Source organism: Aquarana catesbeiana, linkage group LG03 (assembly GCF_042186555.1).
Source record: "Aquarana catesbeiana isolate 2022-GZ linkage group LG03, ASM4218655v1, whole genome shotgun sequence".
Lineage (NCBI taxonomy): Eukaryota > Metazoa > Chordata > Amphibia > Anura > Ranidae > Aquarana > Aquarana catesbeiana.
In genome coordinates, this window is record NC_133326.1 from 700,917,521 (window position 1) to 700,943,210 (window position 25,690).

At 44.3% G+C, this 25,690-nt stretch overlaps 1 protein-coding gene across 8 annotated transcripts in view; it reads right to left on the reverse strand.

The window, feature by feature from the left end:
* Positions 1 to 1,443: 1,443 nt before the first annotated feature.
* Positions 1,444 to 25,690, reverse strand: part of INCA1 (inhibitor of CDK, cyclin A1 interacting protein 1) — a 45,533-nt gene continuing 21,286 nt past the window's right edge. For all 8 annotated transcript variants that reach the window (XM_073623063.1, XM_073623066.1, XM_073623061.1 and 5 more), the window contains 2 exons: positions 10,197 to 10,380; positions 1,444 to 2,587 (listed from right to left, as the gene is read on the reverse strand). In XM_073623063.1, coding sequence (XP_073479164.1) covers positions 2,483 to 2,587; positions 10,197 to 10,380 — 289 coding nt within the window. In that variant the 3' untranslated portion in view covers positions 1,444 to 2,482. The remainder of the gene's footprint in view (positions 2,588 to 10,196; positions 10,381 to 25,690) is intronic.

Sequence of the window (25,690 nt, forward strand, 5' to 3'; positions counted from 1 at the left end):
CCCCCCCCCAGGAAAGAAGTACTGGGGCTGTGCACACGGACTGGCGACAGCGGCACCTTGACACTTATTATCGCCTTTTTGCAAGTCCAGGATTGAGTGAGCTGCATACCCTAAGTCAGGAAAGGAGTACGGGGGATGTGCGCAACAGCGTGGTGACCAGGGAACCTCGACACTTATCCTCATTTTGCTGAATTTTGTAAGTCCAGAATTGAGTGCGCTACATACCCTAAGTCAGGAAGGAGTACAGGGCTGTGCGCCTGGCCTGGCGTCCGCAGCACCTTGCCACTTGTTACCGCCATTTTGCTGAATTTTGTAAGTCCAGGGGTTGAGTTGCGCTACTTCACCCCAAGTCAGGAAAGGAGTGCTGGGGCTGTGCCACGTCCTGGCGACCCAGCGAACCCCTGTGGGGCTGTGACTTGGTGAAGGCAGTAAGAGTTAGACATGTGCACTGACAAAAAATGTGTTTGTTTTCGTTTCATTCGTTTTTTGCTTTTTTTTCGGAATTCCGGAAATCTGAAAATTCAGAATTCGGAAATTCGGAAATCCCAAAACTCGGATTTTCACATTTCCGAATTTTGAATTTCCGAATTTTCAAATTTCCGGATTTTCGGAATTCGAAAATTCGGAAATTCAACAATTCGAAAATCCAAAAATAAGAAAATCTCAAAATCTCAAAAAAAGAAAGAAAATCAGTAAAATTTGAAATAATAACTAACTAATAATAACTAAGTATTACATTTATAGGTATTGGAATTTCCTTTCAAATTTGGCTGTTTGAGAACGTAATACAAATTTATCTGAAATTATGAAGTATCCGAAATAACAAATGCAGCATCTAAAGAAATAGAATGGAACAAATTAATAATAAATAATAATAATAAAAAGGTTTTATTATTATTATTGTTATTTATTATTATTAGCTCGTTACTTTCCATTCGTTTAGATATGGCATTCATTATTTCAGATAATTCGTAACTTTGGATAAATTCGTACTCGTTACGTTCACTAACAGCCAAATTTGAAAGGAAATTCTGAAACCTATAAATTTAATATCTATTATTAATTATTTCAGATTTTCGGGTTTATGAATTTCCAGATTTTCATTCTTTTGGATTTTCAAATTTCCAAATTTTTGAATTTTCAAATTTAAGAAATTTCCGAAATTCCGAAAGTTCGGAAATTCGAAATTTGCGGAAATTCAAAATTTTGGAATTAACAAATTTCTCAAAATTTGTCAAAATTCGTTAAAACACTAATTCGGAACTAAACGAATTGCACATGTCTAGTAAGAGTGATTGGCGGTGGTGACGGTACTGAAGTCGGGTCTATACCGTTGGCTGAGTGCTTTGATGAGATCGCAGTATCTGTGTCGTGTGTGGTGTTACCTCTGCTTATTGGATATTGAGCTATGCGGAATTTTTTGTGACAAGAAACCTTGTGGTGAGATATGTTCTAGTGGAATAACAGGTTTTATTTGAGTTTTACTGCACTATGTGGAGCCTTTTTTCTTTTTCACGTGATCCCTGACCATTTTTTATACCTGCTTTTGGAGTAGTGGAGATGAATAGACGTGAAACAGAGCTGGATGAGAAGTGAGGTGTGTGTGGGGATTTCTGATACGAGTGCATATTGCATATCTGGGGAAATGACAGGCAATATTGTTTGGTAGAAGGAATCTGCAGAGTGTGAACACACTTGGTGTGGTGAAAGAAGACATTTATGCTTTTTTTATTTACATTTGGACTTGTATTGCTCACTATATTACTGGGGAATCACTAATCCACAATGGTGTTTTTTAAAAACTTTATTTATTACATACACGTTTATGTATAGATACATATAGAGCTGTTTATAACTTTATGTGCATTTTTTTTTTTAGGGTGGAATTACAGCTCTACTAGTAACTCATTATTTTTTTTTTTTACGTTGCTTACTTTTTGATGAATTTGTATATGGGGTGTATAGTGGTGGCAGTGAAGTGACACATATTTATTTCTATTTTCACTTGCATTTTTCAAGCACATTTTCTTTCACAGGGGGATTAATGTGTTCAGTGCAGAGAAGGTCTTTCTTTTATGAATTAAATCTATAACACACAACTATCATGGGGCGAACAATCCCAAACAACAAGGGAAAAAGGAAAAAAAAGATTAGACAGTCTGGAACAGCAGGGGGCGCACAGCAGTCCTTTCCTGTGTGTGTAAGTAGAACATCTGAGGGGTCTGCTCTGTTCTTTTTCAGCATGACTTCCACTAATTCTGAGCTGAGTGATGTATCTCATTAATAATCCCTTGGACCCCCCCTGGTTTATGATGCCAGGAGGCAAGGCAGGGTTTCTGATCATGTGACCGTTGTAAATTGCTATCACGGTGGTCACATGATCAGAAAGCTCCTGATCGCAAGTAGCGATCAGGATCTTTCCGTTAGCCGCCGGTATCTCTCAGCACAGCTGTATTCACGCAAATATGTGTCTGCTCAGGGGTTACTCCTGAAAGAAGATATTGCCGACTCCCCTCCACCCTTCACCGCTGTGGTCCAGGACGCAGAAGCTGAAGTCGTCTCTGGGGGTCATCCACGGAAACACCACCTGCGGGGGCAATGAGAGGAACATGTCACTGGCCTTGGTCACCACATCCACTATCTTAATCCATTTTTCTGTGTTACAACTAGGGTTGCACCGATACTAGTATCAGTATCGGTGCCGATACCGAGTATTTGCGCTATCGGTACTCGTGCAAATGCACCAAGACCTGAAACTGGCTCGGCTCTTTGAGCTGTCAGTGGGTCTTCCCGGTGTTAAAGAAGTCCAGTAATTGGAGCTGTCAAAAAAAAAAAAAAAGCAGCCGGCAATGTTTATTAACAACATTGCTCAGACCTGAAACACTAAAATAAAAAGAAACATTGTTTCTTTTTGTATCTTTCTGTTTCTTCATCTGCGGATCAGAGGGATGGACAAATGTTCCTCTGTTTAACCCCTTAACAACCCTTAATTTACTCTAATCAGCCTTAATTAACTCCCAATTCTCCTTCATTTAATTATTATTAAATGAAGTACTAAAAGTACGGCGAGTACTAAAAAAAAAAAAAAAAAAAAAAAAAGTACCGGTACTTGTACTCATTGTAAAAAAAATGGTATCGGTGCACCCCTGGTTACAACCATCTCTCAGCAATACTTTTGAATGGAGCATCAAAGGGTTAGGCTTTTATTAGACATTTGCGCCGTCAATAAATTTGTTGCGTTTCGTTCAGTTCCGTATTGGGATTAATTCGTAATTCGTGTTCGAAATTTCGTACGAAATACAAATTTTCGTTAGGTTTGTTATTTTTTCGTAACAATTACGAATGTTCGTTATGATGAATTTATCATTATGAGGGGCTCCCACCATCCCTGTGCTGTGCTGACTTCCTGGGGTTTTTAACTTTTAGGTTCGTTAACTTTTCGTAACAATTACGAATGTTCATTAGGAATTTGGATCCGAAATTCGTAAATGAAATTTCGTATTTCGTACAAAATTCGGAAGCATAGCAATTCGTATTTCGGATCCTCCCGAATGTACGAATTTACGGAAATTCGTACAAATTTTCGATTCGTACGAAATTAATCGCACATGTCTAGCTTTCGTTGCTTTCTGGGTGTCCCAGCTGAGGAGATTTAGGCCTTGCTCACAAGGAGTGTACTAGAGCGTTATGCCGCGTACACACGACCGGTTTTGCCGTCAGAATAAACTCCGAAGGTTTCTCCGACGGAATTCCATTCAAGCGGTCTTGCCTACACACGGTCAAACCAAAGTCCAACCAAAGTCCGACTGTCCAGAACGCGGTGACGTACAACACTTACGACGGGACTAGAAAAGGGAAGTTTAATAGCCAGGAGCCAATAGCTTCCGTCTCGTACTTGCTTCAGAGCATGTGTCGTTTTTGGTCCGTCGGAACAGCCTACAGACGAGCGGTTTTCCCGATAGGAATTGGTTCCATCGCAAATATTTAGAACAAGTTCCATTTCTAGGTCCGTCAGAATTTTCGAAAAAAAAAAAAAAAGCCAGATGAGGCACACACACGACCGGAATAGACGATGAAAAGCTTCCCTCTGACTTTTTCTGTCGGACATTCCGCTCGTGTGTACGCGGCTTGAGGCTGTGTTTACCCGCACCCGCGTGTTCCCGTGCATTCCTCATGCAGGCAGTTCCATTGATGTCAATTGGGGTGCAGCGGCTGCATGGACACAGCCGCTCCTCCCAATCTTATATCCATGCGGGTGCGTGTCCCCAAACTCACAATGTTGGGAGTCTGGGGACACGCATTGGATGTCAAATTGGGAACAGCAGCTGTGTTAATGCAGCCGCTGCACCCCGATTGACATCATTTGGACTGCCTGCACGGGGATGCATACCTCCCAACATTTTGAGATGGGAATGAGGGACACCTACTAGCAAACGTATGCGGGCATAGGACACGCCCCCTGTCACACCCCCTTAAAGGAGAATTAACCAACAAAAAAGGTTAATTAAATCCACAAGTGCTTTTTTTTTTTACCACTACTATTCCTTTATATTGGCTCTTAAAATTTACAAAATGCAGCAATTTAGAATTTGGATGAAAGTTTTAGCGCTGGGAAACACTTTTTGAAAGATAAAAATGTACAACTATATGTATCAGACCAAAATGAAGGACAAATGAGGAGGAACGAGGGACAGAGGGACATTGCTTCAAATCAGGGACAGTTGGGAGCTATGGGGATGTACGGAATACTTGTGCCCCCCTGTGCTGGTAAACACAGCTATTCACGGTTGTATGCTATAGTGAGGCCTTACCCTATTTGTCTTGGTGACCGCTCTGTAAAGAATATTTGAGTTGTCACCGGAACCAGAGCAGAGGGGAAGTCTTCTGATGGGGACCCTTGTTCTGGTGAGAGAGGATTTCCCTTATATATAGAGATAGTCTCTCATTGTCTGTTGTGTCTCAGGACAGAAAGTGACAGGAAATATCCCCCAAGAGGATGGACGTGGCAGAGGTTTTATCCATTCCCTACTCTATATATAGAACAAAAAAAGTCCTTGGATATAGATTAATAACAGGCTTTTTGTACTTAGTCCACATTACATTGTTGGTCCTCTGGGGCAGCTCACTCTGTGATAGCATTGTCTTCCGGACACTGCTGACCACAGATTAAGGTAAAGAGCTAATCATGGGCTCTTTACCACGTGATCAGCTGTGTCCAATCACAGCTGATCATGGATGGAAATAGAAGCTGGTTATCGGCACTCCTTTCCTCATGCTGACAGTGTGAGGAGAGGAGAAGAGAGATGATATCCCAGCTTCTCTAAAAGGGACACGTACACTGATAATCAGGGCACGGATTATCAGTGCAGTCCCAATAATGCACTTCATTACTGCTCATCAGTGCCTCCTCATCAGTGTCACCTATCAGTACTGCCCATCTGTGCAGCCTATTAGTGCCCATCAGTGCTACCTCATCAGTGTCACCCATCAGAGCTCATCAGAGCTCATCAGTGCTGCCTATCAGTGTTACCTATCAGTGCTGCCTATCAGTGCCACCTCATCCGTGTTACCTATCAGTACGCATCAGTGGTGCCCATCAGTGTCACCTATCAGTGCCCATCAGTGCCTCCTCATCAGTGTCACCCATCAGAGCTCATCAGTGCTGCCTATCAGTGTTACCTATCAGTGCTGCCTATCAGTGCCACCTCATCAGTGTCACCTATCAGTACTGCCCATCAGTGCAGCCTATTAGTGCCCATCAGTGCTGCCTCATCAGTGTCACCCATCAGAGCTCATCAGTGCTGCCTATCAGTGTCACCCATCAGAGCTCATCAGTGCTGCCTATCAGTGTCACCCATCAGAGCTCATCAGTGCTGCCTATCAGTGTTACCTATCAGTGCTGCCTATCAGTGCCACCTCATCCGTGTTACCTATCAGTGCGCATCAGTGGTGCCCATTAGTGTCACCTATCAGTGCCCATCAGTGCCTCCTCATCAGTGTCACCTATCGGCGCCCATCAGTGCTGCCCATCAGTGTCACCTATCAGTGCCTCCTCATCAGTGTCACCAATCATCGCCCATCAGTGCCGCATCATCAGTGCAGCCCATTAGTGCCCATCAGTGCAGCCTATCAGTGTCACCTATCAGTGCCCATCAGTGCAGCCTCCTCAGCGCACATCAGTGAAGGAAAAAACAATAACATATAACAAACTTTAAAAAACTTTTTTGGGGGTATTTTTTTTCAAAATTTTCTGTATTTATTTAGCAAAAAATTTAAAAACCAGTAGCGATTAAATACCACCAACAGAAAGCTCTATTTGTGTGAAAAAAAAAATGATAAAAATGTTGCTTGGGTACAGTGTTGCATGATCGCACAATTGTCATTCAAAGTACGAAAGCTGGCCTGGGCAGGAAGGGGGTAACAGTGCATGGTTGGCAAGCGGTTAAAAAAAGATGTCGATCCTCCTAGGATACCAGTAAAAAACAGAAGCAGTGTCTAATTCCTCCTGAAGGTGGCGGTATAAAGCTTCATCCACACTGGAGCTCTTCTAAAGGCTTTTCTCCTGACAGGAGAAAAGCAGCTACAAAAACGATCCAAGCCGCGTTTGTTCAAACGCATTTAGTGGCATCAAGCGCTTGGGAGTTTATTCATGTTACTGAGACCCTACACGGGCCACCAGTGTAAGAAGGCGTGTTACTGGGGATCCACATTGGCCACCAATGTAAGAAGGGATGTTACTCAGACCTTACACTGGCCACCAGTGTAAGAAGGGATGTTACTGGGACCCCACACTGATCACCAATGTAAGAAGGGATGTTACTGGGGCTCCACACTGATCACCAATGTAAGAGGGGATGTTACTGGGATCCTACACTGGCCACCAATGTAAGAAGAGATGTTACTGGGACCTTACTACACTGTCCACCAATGTAAGAAGCAATGTTACTGGGACCCCACACTGATCACAAATGTAAGAAGGGATGTTACTGAGACCTTACACTGTCCACCAATGTAAGAAGCAATGTTACTGGGACCCTACACTGATCATCAATGTAAGAAGGGATGTTACTGAGATCTTACACTGGCCACCAGTGTAAGAAGGGATGTTACTCAGACCTTACACTGGCCACCAATGTAAGAAACAATGTTACTGGGACCCCACACTGATCACCAATGTAAGAAGGGATGTTACTGGGGCTCCACACTGATCACCAATGTAAGAGGGGATGTTACTGGGGCTCTACACTGATCACCAATGTAAGAGGGGATGTTACTGGGATCCCACACTGGCCACCAATGTAAGAAGAGATGTTACTGGGACCTTACTACACTGGCCACCAATGTAAGAAGCAATGTTGCTGGGACCCCACACTAATCACCAGTGTAAGAAGGGATGTTACTGGGGCTCCACACTGATCACCAATGTAAGAAGGGATGTTACTGGGGCTCTACACTGATCACCAATGTAAGAAGGGATGTTACTGGGGCTCTACACTGATCACCAATGTAAGAGGGGATGTTACTGGGATCCCACACTGGCCACCAATGTAAGAAGAGATGTTACTCAGACCTTACACTGGCCACCAATGTAAGAAGCAATGTTACTGGGAACCCACACTGATCACCAATGTAAGAAGGGATGTTACTGGGGCTCCACACTGATCACCAATATAAGAGGGGATGTTACTGTGATCCCACACTGGCCACCAATGTAAGAAGAGATGTTACTGGGACCCCACACTGATCACCAATGTAAGAAGGGATGTTACTGGGACCCCACACTGATCACCAATGTAAGAAGGGATGTTACTGGGGCTCCACACTGATCACCAATGTAAGAAGGGATGTTACTGGGATCCCACACTAGCCACCAATGTAAGAAGAGATGTTACTGGGACCCCACACTGACCACCAATGTAAGAAGGGATGTTACTGGGCCCCCAAACTGACCACCAATGTAAAGAGAGCAGTACTTGGTTGGTGGGCACCTTGACCACCAATGCATAACTTATCTTATCACCCTACCAGTGTACTGACCACAACCACTTTATTTTGGACATTCCCCTTTAAAATGCTGACCAAACCTCAACGTCCCCCACCCCTTCCCATGATCTTTGGTTTCTTCTATGTTTTTAAAGGATATCTCCACCTCTCTGTGGTTGCCTACCATTGTGTCTTTACACAAGTTTTCCCCTTCCTGCCCAATGGAAAAGAGGGGGTGGGTTCATTCAAAAATGTCTAAATGATGTGGGTCTTTTCCAGTATTTCATTATGGAGCACCATGTGATGTGGGGGTTACAAGAACCGCGGCGTATCACTGTATGTGAAGGCACCTCTGGGTTCTTTGATTTATCTTATATCCTGGTACAAGTTCACTTTAGAGGAAACCTAGTGTCAGGGCTGGGCTCAACCCTTCCTTCTCTGAGCTGGCCGCTCAGCTGTCGGCTAATTGCCAGCTCCCATCTGTCTCCACAAGTACTCAGCTGTTGATGATCCTGCTCGTCAGTCCTGCCTACTTAAGCCGTCCAGTCCAGAGCAGCTCTGCCTTCGCCTTGGTCACATCACAATAAACTATCTCCTGCGTTCCTGTTTAAAAACTGGCTTTGCTGACATCCCTTCTGGCTCCAGATCCTGCTCGCTGTTCCACTACATTGATCCCTGACTTCGGGCTTGGCTGACTATCCGTTCTGGTTACTGAACTTTGGCTATGTTTTGACTACGTTTGTTCTTTTTACTTTTATTATTAAACAAGTGTGATTTAACTGTACTTCTGTCTCGGTCTGATTTCATGGTTTCTGACACCTAGAACAAGCCTGGGACAGGTGAAGGCTCCACGCTTGATCTACATACTTGTTTCAGATCGGCAATTCAGAAAGTACTGGAGCCAAAGTGTTGGAATGATAGCCAGGCAACTCTGATATTCAGAAGGAGCTAGCCAATGACAGCTAAAACTGAATGGCTCCATAAACTAACATTTTACGTGGAGCACTTCTTTAGGGTTACCATACATGTTACAATCTGACCGTACAATTTATGGCAATAACTTCTCTGCAGGATGTGGAAACCTTGCAAGTAGATATGAACAAATTAATGGGGTGGGCAACTACATGGCAAATGAGGTTTAATGTGGAAAAATGTAAAATAATGCATTTGGGTGGCAAAAATATGAATGCAATCTACTCACTGGGGGGAGAAACTCTGGAGGAATCTAGGATAAAAAATGACCTGGGGGTCCTAGTAGATGATAGGCTCAGCAATGGCATGCAATGCCATGCTGCTGCTAACAAAGCAAACAGAATATTGGCATGCATTAAAAAGGGGATCAACTCCAGAGATAAAACGATAATTCTCCCGCTCTACAAGACTCTGGTCCGGCCTCACCTGGAGTATGCTGTCCAGTTCTGGGCACCAGTCCTCAGGAAGGATGTACTGGAAATGGAGCGAGTACAAAGAAGGGCAACAAAACTAATAAAGGTGATTTCAATTTACAAATACCGTACTGGTGACCCCACAATAGGGATAAAACTTTTTTGCAGAAGGAAGTTTTATAAGACTCGTGGCCACTCATTAAAATTAGAAGAAAAGAGGTTTAACCTTAAACTGTATAGAGGGTTCTTTACTGTAAGAGCGGCAAGGATGTGGAATTTCCTTCCACAGGCGGTGGTCTCAGTAGGGAGTATCAATAGTTTCAAGAAACTATTAGATAAGCACCTGAACGACCACAACATACAGGGATAGACAATGTAATACTGACATATAATCACACACATAGGTTGGACTTGATGGACTTTTTTCAACCTCACCTACTATGTAACCATGTAGCTTTAAATTTACTAAAACTACGAAACTTTGAGGACCTACCTAATCTATCTAATCAGTCTGTATCCAATAAGGCAGGAGCTTGCACTAGTTGGTTGAAATTGTTCAATCAGATCATAATGTGTGTGGTGAGTTTAAGAGAATCTGCTAGGATGGATGTTTGAAGGTTGCAGTCTAGGCTTCAATCCAGTGCTGACAGCTGCCCCTGTAAACAGTGCCAGTACAGAGGCAGGAGATGTGCACCTTGCAAAGAGCCTCATCTTGACCCACAATAGCCAGCCTAGCAGGTCACCTTTAAGGTATATGACCTTCTGACGTCAGCTACGGTCAGTGTGAAAAGATTGGAGTGTCCTACAGACCAATGAGGATGCTCTTACCCCACTTGTGGAGTTTTGTGGAGATAAGTCCAGGAAGGGGCTGTCCTGTGTTCCACTCTGACACATCTCAAAGAAATCAGCAAAAGTTTCCTGGCGGGGTTCCACACTGGTCAACTCCATACGCATCTCTTCTTTCCCCTCCAACTCCGGGATGCTGCGGCTTCCCCATGTCATGGACTTCAACCTGTGAGTGAAAAGGGTGGGGTGGCATAAGATGGCAAGTGTGATCTTGGAACAGCTCATAAATGGTCACAGATGTGCATCCAATGTCTCAATCTACATTATATATATATATATTGTGATATTGGGGTGTTTAGCTCAGTGGTAAATGCATCTTCACATAGTGAGTCCACAGCAGTCAGTTATGAGATTTGAGGGCATGGCAGCCCATTTTTATTAACAGGAACAAAATAAAAGTTTATACACAGGATTTCCCACACAGGGGTTCTTCTCCAGTAAATTCATACAACCGAAAATGCCAAGCCTCCTGGCTCCTAGGCTTACTTTGTCTTGCAGTTCCTTGCTGAACCGGCCTACTCCTGGCCTCAACAGAACTCTCCAGACCCCTGGGTTTGCTTACTGTCCCCCAGACTTCAGGACTTCCTTCAGCCCCCTTGGACTTGCTAGTCGCCTCAGCTCTCCCAGCCTCCCAGACCCTTCTCTGGTCTCACAGGCCCTTGTAGCCGTCCCAACCGTCCCAGTACTTCAGATACGAAGTCCCCCCTTACCAGGGATGTAGTCTCACACAGGGCAGACAGCTTTTCAGACACAGGTCTGTCTTGATACAGCAGCAAGCTGCACACACTCCCCCTTCCTCCACTCTCTGCTCTCACCAGCCCCTCGTTATATGGGCTGTCTGGACCTGGGCACACAACCTGCTGGCTATCCATAAGACCTGAACACAGGGTTGGAGATTCCATCCCACCCATGATGAATACGTATCTGCCTATATTTCTCAGCATTGAGGACATTGTTGAGCCTGACCAAATCTCCAACTTCATTTGTAGAAATGCAGCCCCAAACTTGCAGGGAACCTCCACCGTGCTTCACAGTTGGCTGCAGACACTCATTATTGTACCGCTCTCCAGCCCTTCACCAACAAACTGCCTCCTACTACAGCCAAATATTTCACATTTGATGCATCAGTCCAGAGCACCTGCTGCCATTTTTGTGCACCCCAGTGCCTATGTTTTCGTACATAGTTGAGTCAATTAGCTGTGTTTCCACGTCGGAGGTATGATAGCTTTTTGGCTGCAATTCTTCCCTGAAGACCACTTCTGGACATACTTCTAGACAGACTTCTCTGGACAGTAGATTGGTTTACTGGTTTCCTCCAGTTCTGTGCTGAGGGCACTGCTGGACATCTTCGGATGTGGAAGGGAAGTAAGCACGATGTGTCTTTCATCTGCTGCATTAAATTCCCTTGGCCAACCATTGCATCTACGCTCCTCAACATAGCCCGATAAATGGTGTCCTCAATGCTAAGAAATACAGGCAGATACTTATCCCTCACGTCAGATCATCAGGGAGGTGTGTGATTGGCCCGAATTTATTCTGCCTCAGGACAACGACCCCAAACATGCAGCCAACGTCATTGAGAACTATCTTCATTGTACAGAAGAACAAGAGGTCCTGGAAGTGATGGTTTGGCCCCCACAGAGCTCTGATCTCACAATCATGGCGATTGTCTGGGATTACATAAAGAGACAAAAGGATTTGGGGCAGCCGACATCCACAGAAGATCTGTGATTTGTTCTCCAAGATCTTTGAAACAACCTACCTGCTGAGTTCCTTCAAAAACTGTGTGTAAGTCTACCTAGAAGAATTGACGTTGGTATGCAGGCAAACGGTGGTCACACCAAATATTGATTTGATTCCGATTTTTCTTCTGTTCGCTCACTTTGCATTTTGTAAATTGATAAAAAAAAAAAATTCTAATCTATATTTTTGAAAGCATTCTTACTTGGCAGGTTTTCTTCGCACCTGCCTAAAACCTGTGCACAGTATATACTTCTTTCTATATGTGCATACCATAAAAAAATCCAAAACAAAATTCTTCTGGCTCCCCGTTAACCAGGTGTGCCTACTAAATGGCGCCATGTTATTCACGGCTGTCTTTTTCCCTTTACCCTCCAGGCACATACTGTCAAAACTGGTTACTTGAAATCTCTTGAAGGCTCACTTGAAGGCTCAATAAATCTCTTTACTACACTACAACACACAGTAGAATAAGACATCCTAAATTAATGAGTAACTCCAAAGGCACTTCATGCTGCAAACATACTTTAAATATTGCTTTGGAGTGGTCGGGGTGGAGCAGGGGCAGACTGACAACTCATGGGGCCCCCGGGCAATAGAAGATTATGGGGCCCCCCAGGCAATAGGAGATTATGGGGCCCCCAGGCAAAAGATTATGGGGCCACACAGTATACACACACACACACACATATACAGTATACACACACAGACACACAATATACACACACAGTATACACACACACACATACAGTATACACACAGTATACACACACAGAATACACACACACACACTGAAAAGGTACTGGAGAGGCGGGGCAGCTATAATCTTGGGATTTTTTCAAAAACACAGATTTGTACATACTGTCCCTGGTTTTATTGAGGCTGGCAACCCTGATGGGGCCCCCTAGTGGCATGGGGCCCTCGGGCAATGCCGAGTGCCTGAATGGTCAGTCCGCCCCTGGGGTGGAGCGATAATAAGGAACCAGGCTCCTTATCTACATCCATTCCCTCTATGGCGGGGGTCTCCAAACCTTCCAAACAAAGGGCCAGCTTACAGTCCTTCAGACTTTAGAGGGGCCGTACTGTGGCCAGGGGCAGTAAAAAAATGTCCCAGGCTTGGTGGTTATTGTGAGTAAAAAAATTAATAGTGCCTGTAGTTTGTAGAAGGCAGAATAGTGCCCCATAATTGGTATTAATGGGAGGTATAATGCCCGGTGATTGTAGTCAGTGGAAGGACTAGACCCAATAATTGATATCAGTGGGAGGAATAGTGCCCTATTGTTTGTGTCAATTGAAGGAATAGTGCTCCATGATTGGTGTCAGTAGGGGGAACAGTGCCCCATCATTGGTGTCAGTGGGAAATATAATGCCTTATTGTTGGTGTCAGTGGGAGGAATAGTTCCCCATCATTGGTGTCAGTGGGAAATATAATGCCTTATTGTTGGTGTTAGTGGGAGGAATAGTGCCCCATCATTGGTGTCAGTGGGAGGAATAGTGCCCCATCATTGGTATTAGTGGGAGGAATAGTGTCCCGTCATTGGTATCAGTGGGAGGAATAGTGTCCCAGCATTGGTAATAGTGGAAGGAATAGTGCCCCATTGTTGGTGTCAGAGGGAGGAATAGTGCGCCATCATTGGTGCCGGTGGGATGAACAGAGCCCCATCATTGATATTAGTAGGAGAAATAGAGCCCCATTGTTGGTAATAGTGGAAGGAAAAGTGCCCCATCATTGGTGTCAGAGGGAGGAATAGTGCCCCATATCAGTGGGAGGAATAGTGCGCCATCATTGGCATTAGTAGGAGGAATAGTGCCCCGTCATTGGTAATAGTAGAAGCAGGGCTTTTTTTCAGGGGGAACTTGGTGGAACTCAGTTCCACCACCTCTGGCTCAGACCCTTTGGTGCCTGCTCTTCTCAATCACTTGTAAACACAGAAGTCCGGTTTCTGTGTGTACAAGTGACAGCTCTGCACTCTGTATGTAATGCAATCCTGGTATTTAATGCCCCTTTAAGACCCTCCTACTGTTTTCGTGAAATTTGACTGAACACACCCACTATTTGATGTGATTTGGAGGGTGTGTGTAGAGGGAGGGGTTTTGTGGGGCCATGGTTAAGTTCCAGCACCTATTGTTTGAGAAAAAAAGCCCTGAGTAGAAGGAATAGTGCCCCATCGTTGGTGTCAGTGGGAGGAATAGTGCACCAAGACCCGGATAAAGGCAAGCGTCGAAAAGGTCAAATCTGGCCTGCGGCCTGCAGTTTGGCGACCACTGCTCTAGAGGTAAAGATTATACAGCTGGACAGGTAAAGCCCAACTCCATCTTTACTGAATAAACATAAATAAAGTGGCCCAATAGCATATGACAATAAAAAAATGCATCTTTTGCTTGAATAATACCCAGTTAAATAACTTTCCCTCCACCTTTCCAGTGTGCCTGATGTGACAGGAGTCACTTTGGGCGGGGGGCCCTTGGAACCCAGCTTATCTTAGAGAGGTCAGAAACTCCTTTTTCAGCTCCCCCCTTTTATGTCCAAGTCACCCTGTGTCTATTAGGAGCACAGGGTGACCGAGAAAATGGACAACTACTTAATGGAGGCTTAGAGCGTGGTTTGGGAAAACTTTTAAATGGGACAAAAATATTTATCAACAATATCTCTTAAGAAATCTATGAAGATAAAGTAATTCCACGTTATGCTGGAACATGGTTTGTCTTCTAATGACTTGTCTAGTGGAAAGAATACACAAATGTGTGTCTCTCCCATTGTATGCCTCCTAGGGTACAGTCCCATTATTAATTGTGTTAATTAAGACTCCATTGTTTCTGGCAGTCTGCTCATCTCTTGAACAGCTGATTAATATTGTGACCACTTTACCTTGTTATGTCATTATTATGTTATGTTATTGTTATGTTACCTTGTTATTGTGAGATGTTATGTTTTATGCTTATAACAATGTGTATTGTACAGTATTTTGTATTCAGGGTTGTAGGTGTCGGGCAGTCTGGTCACCTAGAATGGTTTAAGTGACTAGTTTATTAGCTCATGCTAATTATATCACTGTCAGCTATTACTTGCTAGAGGTGGCTTACCATATAGTATATGTTGGTTGTTCTTTAGTTATGTTAATTACGGTATAGTTCTGTATGCAATTTCCTTTGCATACGATAATGTGATCAGGCTCACATGGTCTAGTGTATTATAAATTCTGTGTGAGTTTTGATAAACAGTTCCAGTTCTCATACAAGCTATTTGTCGGCTAGTCTTGTACGATCAGCTATAATATCTGGTTCCTATGTCCAGACTGGAGGAAGCTGTATACTGATGGAAGCACCAAAGCTGGGTGCTGGACGGGTCCGTCACACCTGATATTTCAAGGTTAAACCTCTTATCCTGACAATCCTGAAAGTTTAGAGCAGCCCTGGGTCACTTTTGGAAGAAGGTTGACAACGCTGTAAGAATTCCAGCATCTGGTTTGGGCTGCACTACACTGACATGATTTTTCATGATTTTTTCATGTAACACCCCTTCATTTCTAGCCCCTTTTTAGTTTTTAACACTGCGATAGCCTGACTGACAATTACTCTGTCCTGCAACACTACACCCAAATTCATTTTATAAAATTGTTCTAGAGAGACAGAGCTTTCTTTTAGCGGTATTTAAAGTGTCACTAAACCCACATCATTAAAAAAACTATCAATAAATAGTGTAGTCCATGCTGCTCATACTCACTCAGTCACTGTGGCATTCCTTTTCTGTATTCTACAAAAAACCTGGTTGATCCTGCTGCTCTCTACCTCCACCCTGTGTCAATTTTTCCACTGCAGTTGGGGATTCTGCAGAGCAGCTGCTGGCAGCTCTGCACATGCTCAGTTTTCAGTGAGTTTCTATTAGGGATCGAACGATTATTGGTGCGGCCGATATTCACTTTTTTAGAGATATCGGTCAAAAAACTGACCGATATTACCAATATTGCTTCAAGGGGACGTGCCGGCTGGTTAATACCGCGGGCGGGAGGTGGTTAAACAGTGTGTGTTTAGTATCACTTTAATAACCACCAGTTTTCATTTTTTTTACTAAATAAAAGGAAAAAAGAACCAGAATTTGGGTATGTTTAATTTTATTATTTATTTGTATTTATATTATAATATATATTTACTGTAGATTATTTAATTACCCTGAAAAAAAAAATCCCACTCGGGGGTGGCCCGTTCATTAGGGGGGAAGAGGGCGCCGCCCTCCCCCGTCCATCGCTGCCTCCCCTATCCATGTGTCCGGCCCCTTTCAGGACACCGCTGCACGGATTCCAATGCGGGGGAGCTGTTTTTTTTTGAAGCACCGATTAGAGCCAGAGGCTCTAATAGGCTTCAATATAGGGTGGGCTTGGGTCGCAGAGAGTGAGCTCCGAGTCCACCCAAGTGTGTTACAAGAGCAAATCAATATTCTCTGTTGTAACACTGATCCTCCTCCCAGCCAATCAGGAAGCAGGTTTTGACACCGGTCACCCAATTGGCTGAAAGGACAGGCGATTCTATTGGATGTCTAGAAGGAGGAGGGGAGGAGCTGGAAGCCACCATGGAGGAGAGGACTTGGAGCTGAGCCGGTGCGCCACGCTGCCTGCGACCCGCCATGATGGGGTAAGTGCCGGACCGACCGTCAAACAGCCGGGAGGGGTGGGTGCCACTTGGGGGGGGGATGGGTGGTTGTTTGTTGCCACCCCCCCCCAAAAAAAAAACACCAGCCGCCACTGCCCACAATCATTAGTGGTCAGTGGCACTTTAAAACCTCTGTGCCTTTAAAAAAAAACATCCCACAATCTCTGGTGGTCAGTGGCCCTTTAGGCCTCTCCAACCTTCACCTTCAGGCTGGGTTCACACCGCAGCACGCTCCGGCTCACAGCAGGGGGTCCGGTGCATCTCTGTTCACCGTTTCAGGTCCGATTTCAGCCCGATTTTGGGCTGAATTCAGACCTGAGATAGACCAAAAGATGCATAGGACCCCTGTGCAATTTGCACCGGAGCCGCAGCGGAGATGTGTGAACCGGCTCCATAGAGAGCCGGTCACAATCTCCTGGTGTGCGAATTGGATGCGAGTAAACCCTCATCCGATTCGCACTAGTGTGAACCCAGCCTGAATCTCCTGCCCCTCTTTCATGCTGCACTTACAAACATTCAGCCCATTCATAACAGAGGAAAGGGTATGGGCAAATGTATTATTTTTTATATATATACAATATGGCAGTAAGGAGGTGGTTAATCTAGCAGACTTGAAAAAAAAAAAAAAATAAACAAATCAATATCGATTCACACCTCCATAAAGGCGGGTGATTGAGATGCGGTATTTCAGCCCCTTTCGCACTGGTTCGCTTTTTCCGTGCTCTTCCAGGGTGACAAAAGCGCAGGAAAACTATTCCACATTAAATCCTATGTAACTGCTCACACTGCTGCTCTTTGAAAAGTCCTGCATGCTCTATTGGCCTACAAGGGAAGGCGCCTTTACGGTGCAGTTTTTCAAAAGCGAACCAAAAAGGCACCTTCCAACGTAAGTTGATAGGGACGCATTAAAAGCGCATCGGTGTGAAAGGACCCTACGCTGCACAAAAGCGCATCAGTGTGAAAGGGCCCTACGCTGCACAAAAGTACATCAGTGTGAAAGGTCCCTACGCTGCACAAAAGCACATCAGTGTGAAAGGGCCCTACGCTGCACAAAAGCACATCAAAAGTGCATTGATATGGAAGGGCCTTTACTGCCCCTGTGCAATAATGACCACTTCTGAATGCAACCTACTCAAGTAAATGGGAGTCGATGGGCAACTGCCCTGCAACTGCACGCAATGCACCTGGCTTGGTCACAGTGGTTCAGCCTTTTTGAGGGTTAAAACGGGCATCGGGGAGGGGACATATTGCCTCCCAGCCATCTGTCAACTGCCCTCTGAAAAGAAATCCACCGTGAGCAATTTCCAAAGTGAACTTAAAGTAACATTAAAGGTTCCCCTTTTTCCCCTTTAAAATAATTAACATGTCATACATACCAGCTTTGTGTAATGGTTTTGCACAGAGCAGCCCCGATCCTCTTTTTCTGGGGTCCCCCACCGACGCTCTTGGCTCCTCCGCTTCGGCAGGTGCACCCATAGGAAGCTGCTTCCTAAAAGCACTCATGCAAGCTCGCTCCCGAGCCGCCTTGTCTGCGTTTATTGACACAGAAATGGTGGCTTGGCCGAACCCCAGTAGAGTTGTAAGTGACACTGAAGGTGCGGTTGGATAAATAGGATGAGAACCAGTGAAGACTACAGTCATGGAGACCAAAAGGCATGATGGTTATTCTTGGCAAGGTGGTCGTCAGTCGGTTTGTAAACCAGACGTTCGAGGAGTTCGGATAAAAAAGGAAGCAAGGAGATGGGGCATACGTTGTTAAGATTGGTAGGGTCTAGTGAGGGCTTTTTTAAGAATGGGGTGACTAATGCATGTTTTAGGCCTGGTTCACACTTCGCAGCGCACTGCTGTTCACATCACATGCGATGTCTGTGCAATGCAATTTCAGCCATACAGATAGTATGGCTGATATCACACCGCATTCGGTCCAAACACGCACAGGACCCCTTTTTTTTTTGTTCGGACCAGAATCGGATTGCATGGGTGTTCACACCTATGCGATCAGATTCATGTCCGAACTGTCAGTTCGCAGTGCGATATGCGAGCTGAACTGGGGGGTGCCGTTAACATTGTATGACACTCCCCAGCAGTTCGCATATGGCAGTGTGAACTCCCGTGCAAGTCGGGTGTGATGCGGGAACCCGCAGTGGATTTGCAGGGTTCTCGCATCGCACCAGTGTGAACCGGGCCTTAGAGAGTTTGGGAACATGCCAGAAGAGAGGGAGAGATTGCAGATTTGAGTTAGGGAGTGTAGAATAGAACCAGATGGGGAACGTTTCATTTGTGAGGGAACAGGGTCCAGGGGGCAGGTGGTAAGGTGGACGTTAGAGAAAAGTTTAGCAACCTCGTCAATAGTGGTGGGGTTAAATGAAGGAAGTAATGATTGTACCTGTGGACATGGGGTGTTAGGTGAAGAAGACAGTGAAGATCTCCTCACAAATTGCATCAATCTTCTGTTTGAAGAGATTGGCGATCTCCTGGGCAGTGAGTGAGTTAGTTGGAGGAGGCAGTGGAGGACGAAGTAGAGAGTTGAAGGTAGAGAAGAGTTGATGGGGACCGGATGTTAAGTTGTTAATGAGAGCGATAAAATAGGTCTGCTTGGCAGTGAGGAGGCAAGAATTGTATTTTTGGAGAGCAGATTTATATTGATTGAAATCTTTCTGAGTCTTAAGCCTCGTACACGCGATCGGATTTTCAGCAGACAAAGCGTCAGACTTTTGTCCGAAGGGAGCATGCCTGGATTTTGTCTTGAATACTAACGGCACAAAATTGTCGGCAAACATACACGAACGTAGTGACATACTCCGTGGAATTTCAGCTCTCGAGCGTCTCCCTTTGGGCACCTTCTGCTAATGTCGTGTTTGGTGAGCATTGATTCCAAGCATGCATGTTTGGACTTTTGTGTCACAGACATGTGTACACACGATCCGAAAATCTGACAACAGACCGTTGTCCGCCAAAAATTTACTAGCCTGCTAACCAACATTTGTTGGCCGAAAGTTGGACAACAATTGTCTGAAGGAGCGTATCAAAGTTCGGATTTTAGGAAAACAGTCTGCCATCACACAATTCCCTGCCGAAAATCCGATCGTGTGTAGGAGGCTTTAGTCTTACGCTACAGACGCTACAGACGCTCAAGAGTGCGGCTATGTTTTTTCAGGCTTCTGGTGACATCTGTCTGCCAAGGTTGTACGGGTCGTGGCCTGATTCTGTGTGTAGAGAGGGGGGCGAGCTTGTCTAGGGAGGATGACAGTGAAGTGTTGAAAACAGAAGTGGCTAAGTTGGGGCAGGGCTGGGATGAGTTTTTGTCATAGAGGTGGTTAGTAGTAAAGAGAAGGGTTGAGGCGGTAAAGGTTTCTACAGGTAACTGTTGTTGGGCGGTTGGAGGGAAAGGAGGTGGAAGAGAGGGAGAAAGTGAAACTAATAAGGTGGTGATCAGAGAGAGGAAAAGGATAGTTGGAGAGGTTGCACGAAGTGCATAGGTGGGAGAAAAAAAGGTCAAGTGTGTTCCCGTCAGAGTGAGTAGGATCATGTATCCATTGCTTCAGGTCAAAGGAGGAGGTTAGACTGAGAAGTTTGGAAATAGCAGGAGTGTTAGTATTAATAGGGATGTTGAAGTCACCGAGAATGAGTGTGGGGATTTCAGAAGAGAGAAAGTGGGGATACAAAAGTCATCAAGAAAGGCTGATACTGGTCCAGAGGGCCGATAGATCATAGCTATCCTTAGAGAAACTAGAGAGAAAAGACAAATGCAATGTGCCTCAAATGAGGAGAGTGACAGAGAGGAAGGTGGGTGAAGTGTCTGAAGGGTGCTATGTGGGTCTAGAAGGATTCCGACTCCCGCTCCCTTCCGTCCATTGGGTCTGGGGGAGTGAGTCAAGAGAGAGTCACCATGGTAGAGGGCAGCAGGAGAAGTAGTGTCGGATTCATGAAGCCATCTCTTGTATCATGTCTACAGTCTCTGACCATCTCCTGTATCATGTCTACAGTCTCTGACCATCCCTTGTATCGTGTTTGCAGTCTCTGGTCATCACTTGTATCATGTCGGCAGTCTCTGACCATCTCTTGTATCATGTCTGCAGTCTTTGACTATCTCTTGTATCATGTCTGCAGTCTCTGACCATCCCTTGTATCATGTCTACAGTCTCTGACCATCCCTTGTATCGTGTTTGCAGTCTCTGGTCATCACTTTTATCATGTCTGCAGTCTCTGACCATCTCTTGTATCATATCTGCAGTCTTTGACCATCTCGTGTATCATGTCTGCAGTCTCTGACCATCTCTTGTATCATGTCTGCAGTCTTTGACCATCTCTTGTATCATGTCTGCAGTCTCTGACCATCACTTGTATCGGGTCTGCAGTCTCTGACCATCACTTGTATCATGTCATTGGTATTTTACTATATTGTGTTGTGTGTCTGCTGTCTCTGACAGTGAATATTTTGTGCGGCCCTTAGGTGATGTCTAGAGGCACACTTGAGGCCCACCATATCAAGAAAGTTGACCCCCACTGGTTTAGACTAAGCTTGCAGCCTGGAACATTGATTGTTTATTACTTGTCCTCCCTTGGGTTATAGTACTGAGCCAGAACATCCAGGCAACTCCAAGGCAGCAAGTTCTCCTCTATTGTGGTGACTGAAAACAATTCAAACTATTTTCAAGTTCACACGCCAAGAGCTGGAGGACACAAGATCGGGTCTGAAGCTGCATTCCAGTACCTTGTAGACCCGAAGATGATGACCCTTCAGGCACCTGAAAAGGGCTGAGGAATGCCGCTCATTTCTTTCTAGGTATGGCAGCTGAGTGACAAGTGGACAAGGGTCCCGTGTGCATCCGCAGGCATCAGACTCTACTCAAGGCTGCTGTTCCTCTGCGGGGGAAGTCGATGACAGCTGAAATCTATTAAAACCTTCTCCTCTGCATACCATCACCGGCTTACAACTAAATGTAGGCCAACTGTCCATTCCCTTCATCTGCAATCAATATTATCAGTATCATCGTTACTAGGGACACCTATTCTGGTGTGACAAGGTAACAATGCAGGACTACAGTTGGTATCCCATATCAGGCAGTGCCTGAACAAAGCCCATCATGGTAGGATCACTAGAACTTACTTCAGACTGGATTCACACACTTGTCTCCAAAAACTTGGGAAAGGGATTGCGGGGGAATCCCCTAAAGACGTTGCAAAATCCAATAAATGGTGGCGTTACTTTGATGCAGTAGGCCAGCTAAAAGTGGTCCTAAAGCCAGGGTGTTTTTTTTTTTTTTACCTTAATGCATTTCCTGCAAACACCCCACTATTTCCCTCCCCCCCCCACCCCAAACACTTGCCTGAGCCTGTCACTGATCCAGCGCTTTCCCGGCTTCGGGTCCTCTTTCCCTTCTTTTCCTTTTCTCACAGGGACTCCGTCAGCAGAGGAAGGCATTGGCTCTGCTGTTAGTCTAATCCTGTGAGCAGAGTGCGGGGGGGCAGGGCTGAGTCATGCTGTGTGTGTGTCTATATGCGCACACAGCCTGGCTCGGGAGTGAGCCCGCAGGTGCACCTCCATAGAAAGTGTCTTCCAATGATGGCACCAAAAATGTTTACATTCCTTGTAATAGGAATAAAAGTGATCCAAAAACTTTTTTTTTTAAGGGACAGTGTAAAAAAAAAAAGTAAAATAAAGAAAAAAAAATGTAAAGCGCCCGTCACGCCGAGCTCGCGCGCAGAAGCAAACGCATACGTAAGTCGCACTCGCATATGTAAATGGTGTTTCAAAACACACATGCGAAGTATCGCCGCGATCTTTAGAGCGAGAGCAATGATTCTAGTAAAAGCAACCTCCTCTGTAACTCAGAACTATTAACCTGTAGACATTTTTAAACGTCGCCTATGGAGATTTTTAAGTGTCAAAGTTTGTCGCCATTCCACGAGCGGTTGCAATTTTGAAGCGCGAAATGTTGGGTATCAATTCACTGGGAGTAACACTATCTTTCGCAATATAAAAAAAAATAAAAAAATTGGGCTAACTTTACTGTTGTCTTTATTTTTTTATTTTAAAGAAAGTGTATTTTTTCGCAAAAAATTGCGTTTGTAAGACCGCTGCGCAAATACGGTGTGACATAAAGTATTGAAACAACCGCCATTTTTTTCTCTAGGGTGTCTGAATATATACATATATATATATATATATATATATATATATATATATATATATATATATATATATATATATATATATATATATAATGTTTGGGGGTTCGAAGTAATTTTCTAGCAAAAAAACAAACAAACAGATTTTAACTTGTGAACACCAAGTGTAAAAAATAGGCCCAGTCCTTAAGTGGATAATATCGGTGTTATGCTGGCCATACACTATACGAAAAATTGGCCGAACCCATTTTCGAAAAACAAATGTTCGACCGTGACCGCAAACGATCGTGCCATCATGTAATGACCGATAAATCGTTCAGTGGACATAAATAAATATTTTTTTTGTTTGTTTTTTTTACATATACCTAGTGCATACAGTTCGGACGGGAAACACATTACCCTTTCAATTTATCGTTTGTTTGGCATAACATTTCCAACCTTGTCCTTAGTTTTTTTTGGCTCAAAAACATCCCAACGATTATCGATTTTGTGCCCATTAACTGGCCGAAAAAACGAACGAACGGTCTAAATGACCGATTTTCGGCCGATTTTTCGTATAGTGTATGGCTAGCATTAGAAGGGGGGTGGGAGCAGTTTTAGAATCAGTTAGTGATAGCCCAGAATTCTACTTTTACTTACTTTTAATGGCACACCATTCAAAAGCATTAAAGTGGTTGTAAACAATTACCTTGGAGAAGATTTAGGGACTTTACATGAAATGATGGCCTGGTAAAGTCATGTGTTTCCATCCCTGTAATGATCAAAATGAGGAGAGCAAAGGGGTGGGACTTTACATGAAGTACGTGATTGCAATAAGGTAGATTTGGTGAACAAATGGGAAGATTTCTTGGTTCATAAAAAGGTATAAACATACATATAATCATGGTATCAATTACAAGCAATAAGGAGGTATTGACAATGAACATGATAAAAACATAGGTATTTGATAATATGAACACAATAGTATTCCACAGTACACCAAATTTGAGTTTGAATAGAACCATAAAACATGGGGTAGTGCCTTCATGACCGATGGCCTCGCTATCCTGTAAGGTAGAAATTGCGTAACGTGGAAAATACAATGCCCCTTTAGATGTCCAATTAGGACGAAACGCGTCTGGAAAGGCTCATCGCTCTCCACATTGCTTTTATTTTCACGTGATCACTATTTTATCATTTTATATTTGTTGGTTTCAATAAACCTACTTTTTTTGACCTGCATCATTGGAGCACTCCTTCTCTTCTTTCCCCTCATTTTGGTTGGATGAGAGTTTTTGTGGTGTTCCTATTGGATTAATCGCCCTTCTGGTTTGGTGGATGCTGCTGAGGTTGTTCCAGCCGAGAGGAGATGCCATCCGAGATCCGGGGTCCTCACTTCCATCTGGGAGAGCCACCTATCTGGATTTCCAAGCTTGTCTGATTCGGTGTCGCTGACATCCGGATTCACCTGTTCCGGTAAGAGTGTTCAATCTCTTTCGCTTTAAGGATTCACCAGTTTTGGGATTATATTTTATGTTGGAAGATCTTCACTTCACAGTTGGACTTTTTATTTATGTTTCACAGAATTGAATTTCATTATGGGACTTTAATTACATTTGTATTATTCTAGTTCTTCATATTTCTTCATTGCACTGGTTGGACTTCAATATTCACCATTTTTGAGCATTAGAATGTTTCAGTACTGTATGTGTTAATACTACACCATCTTGTTATAGCGCTACATTTTTTACACTAGAAATTGCGTAACAACTGTAGAGATTTGAGTAGAGTTTGAAGAGAACACGACATTTAGTAGCTCTACGCGTTTCGTGGCTGATGTGCCACTCATCAGGAGCAAGCGCGTGTAGTGTCTAGAATAGAAGGTTTTCTATAAGAGTAATCTGTTATATGCAGACATGAAACAGGGGTGGGGTGATAAGAAGGACCCCACACGAGGTACATGCTTACGTACTATGGTTCGTGTGATGGTGGCTGAATGCCGGGCACCGCCGGCCATTCGGAGGCACCACCCTCCGGGAGCTGAGGCAGGCAGGTCGACGGGGGCAACCCCCAAGGCATCATTCAGGGCTGGCATGGACTCACGAAGCATACCTGTGTGAGGAGTGAGAGTATAGAGTGAAGAAATTGAGGGGGGTCACCAGGGAAGTAGACTGGGGTGTGGGAGTGAACAGGCTGTCGGTGGTAGTGGTACCTTATTGCAATCACGCACTTCGTGTAAAGTCCCACCCCTTTGCTCTCCTCATTTTGATCAGTTTAAAATAGAAATGAAAGGCAAATCCTTTGTATAGATACAAAAAAATATATAAATACCTTTTTCCCCTTTTTTTTATAAGTGATCACATTCCCTTTGTCCTCAGCTGCATAAGAGCTGGGGGAGGAGAAGCAGCAGCACACTGACCTTCCCAGTGAATGGCTGTGCAGTGGGGGCCATGTCAGAACAAGTCTGATCATTGGAGGAGTTGAGTTCCCAGCATAGCTAGAGAACTGACAACAGTGTGCTCCCCTGCTTAGTGTGGTCAGTTTTCAATAGGAAAACAGAGGGCTTGTGCAGGAACACCAGGGATTCCACATAAAGGAAGCAATACAAAGAGAACAGGATACTTTCTCATACCAGTACATGGTACAGAAGCCACAAGCAATATAAAATGTTGGAGTAACAAACGCTTTAATAAAGAAATCTCTGCATTTATATCCAGTGCTGAATCGCAAAAAAAGGAAAAACCCACAAATTATTGTCACTGATGGGCGCCAGTAATTAGAGGTAGAAAGATGACAGAGTGCAGAGTTTCTCCTCCGATAGAAAGGAACCTCTGGCAAGGAAGGAGACAGCACAGAGATCAATGTCTCCCCTGGATTAGTTTTACTCACAGGGTGTAAGGGGGGGTTAGTATCCATGTGGTATAATCTACCTGCTGCCATGTTTCAGGCAATGAGTTGACCTGATCCTCCCCTGAGCC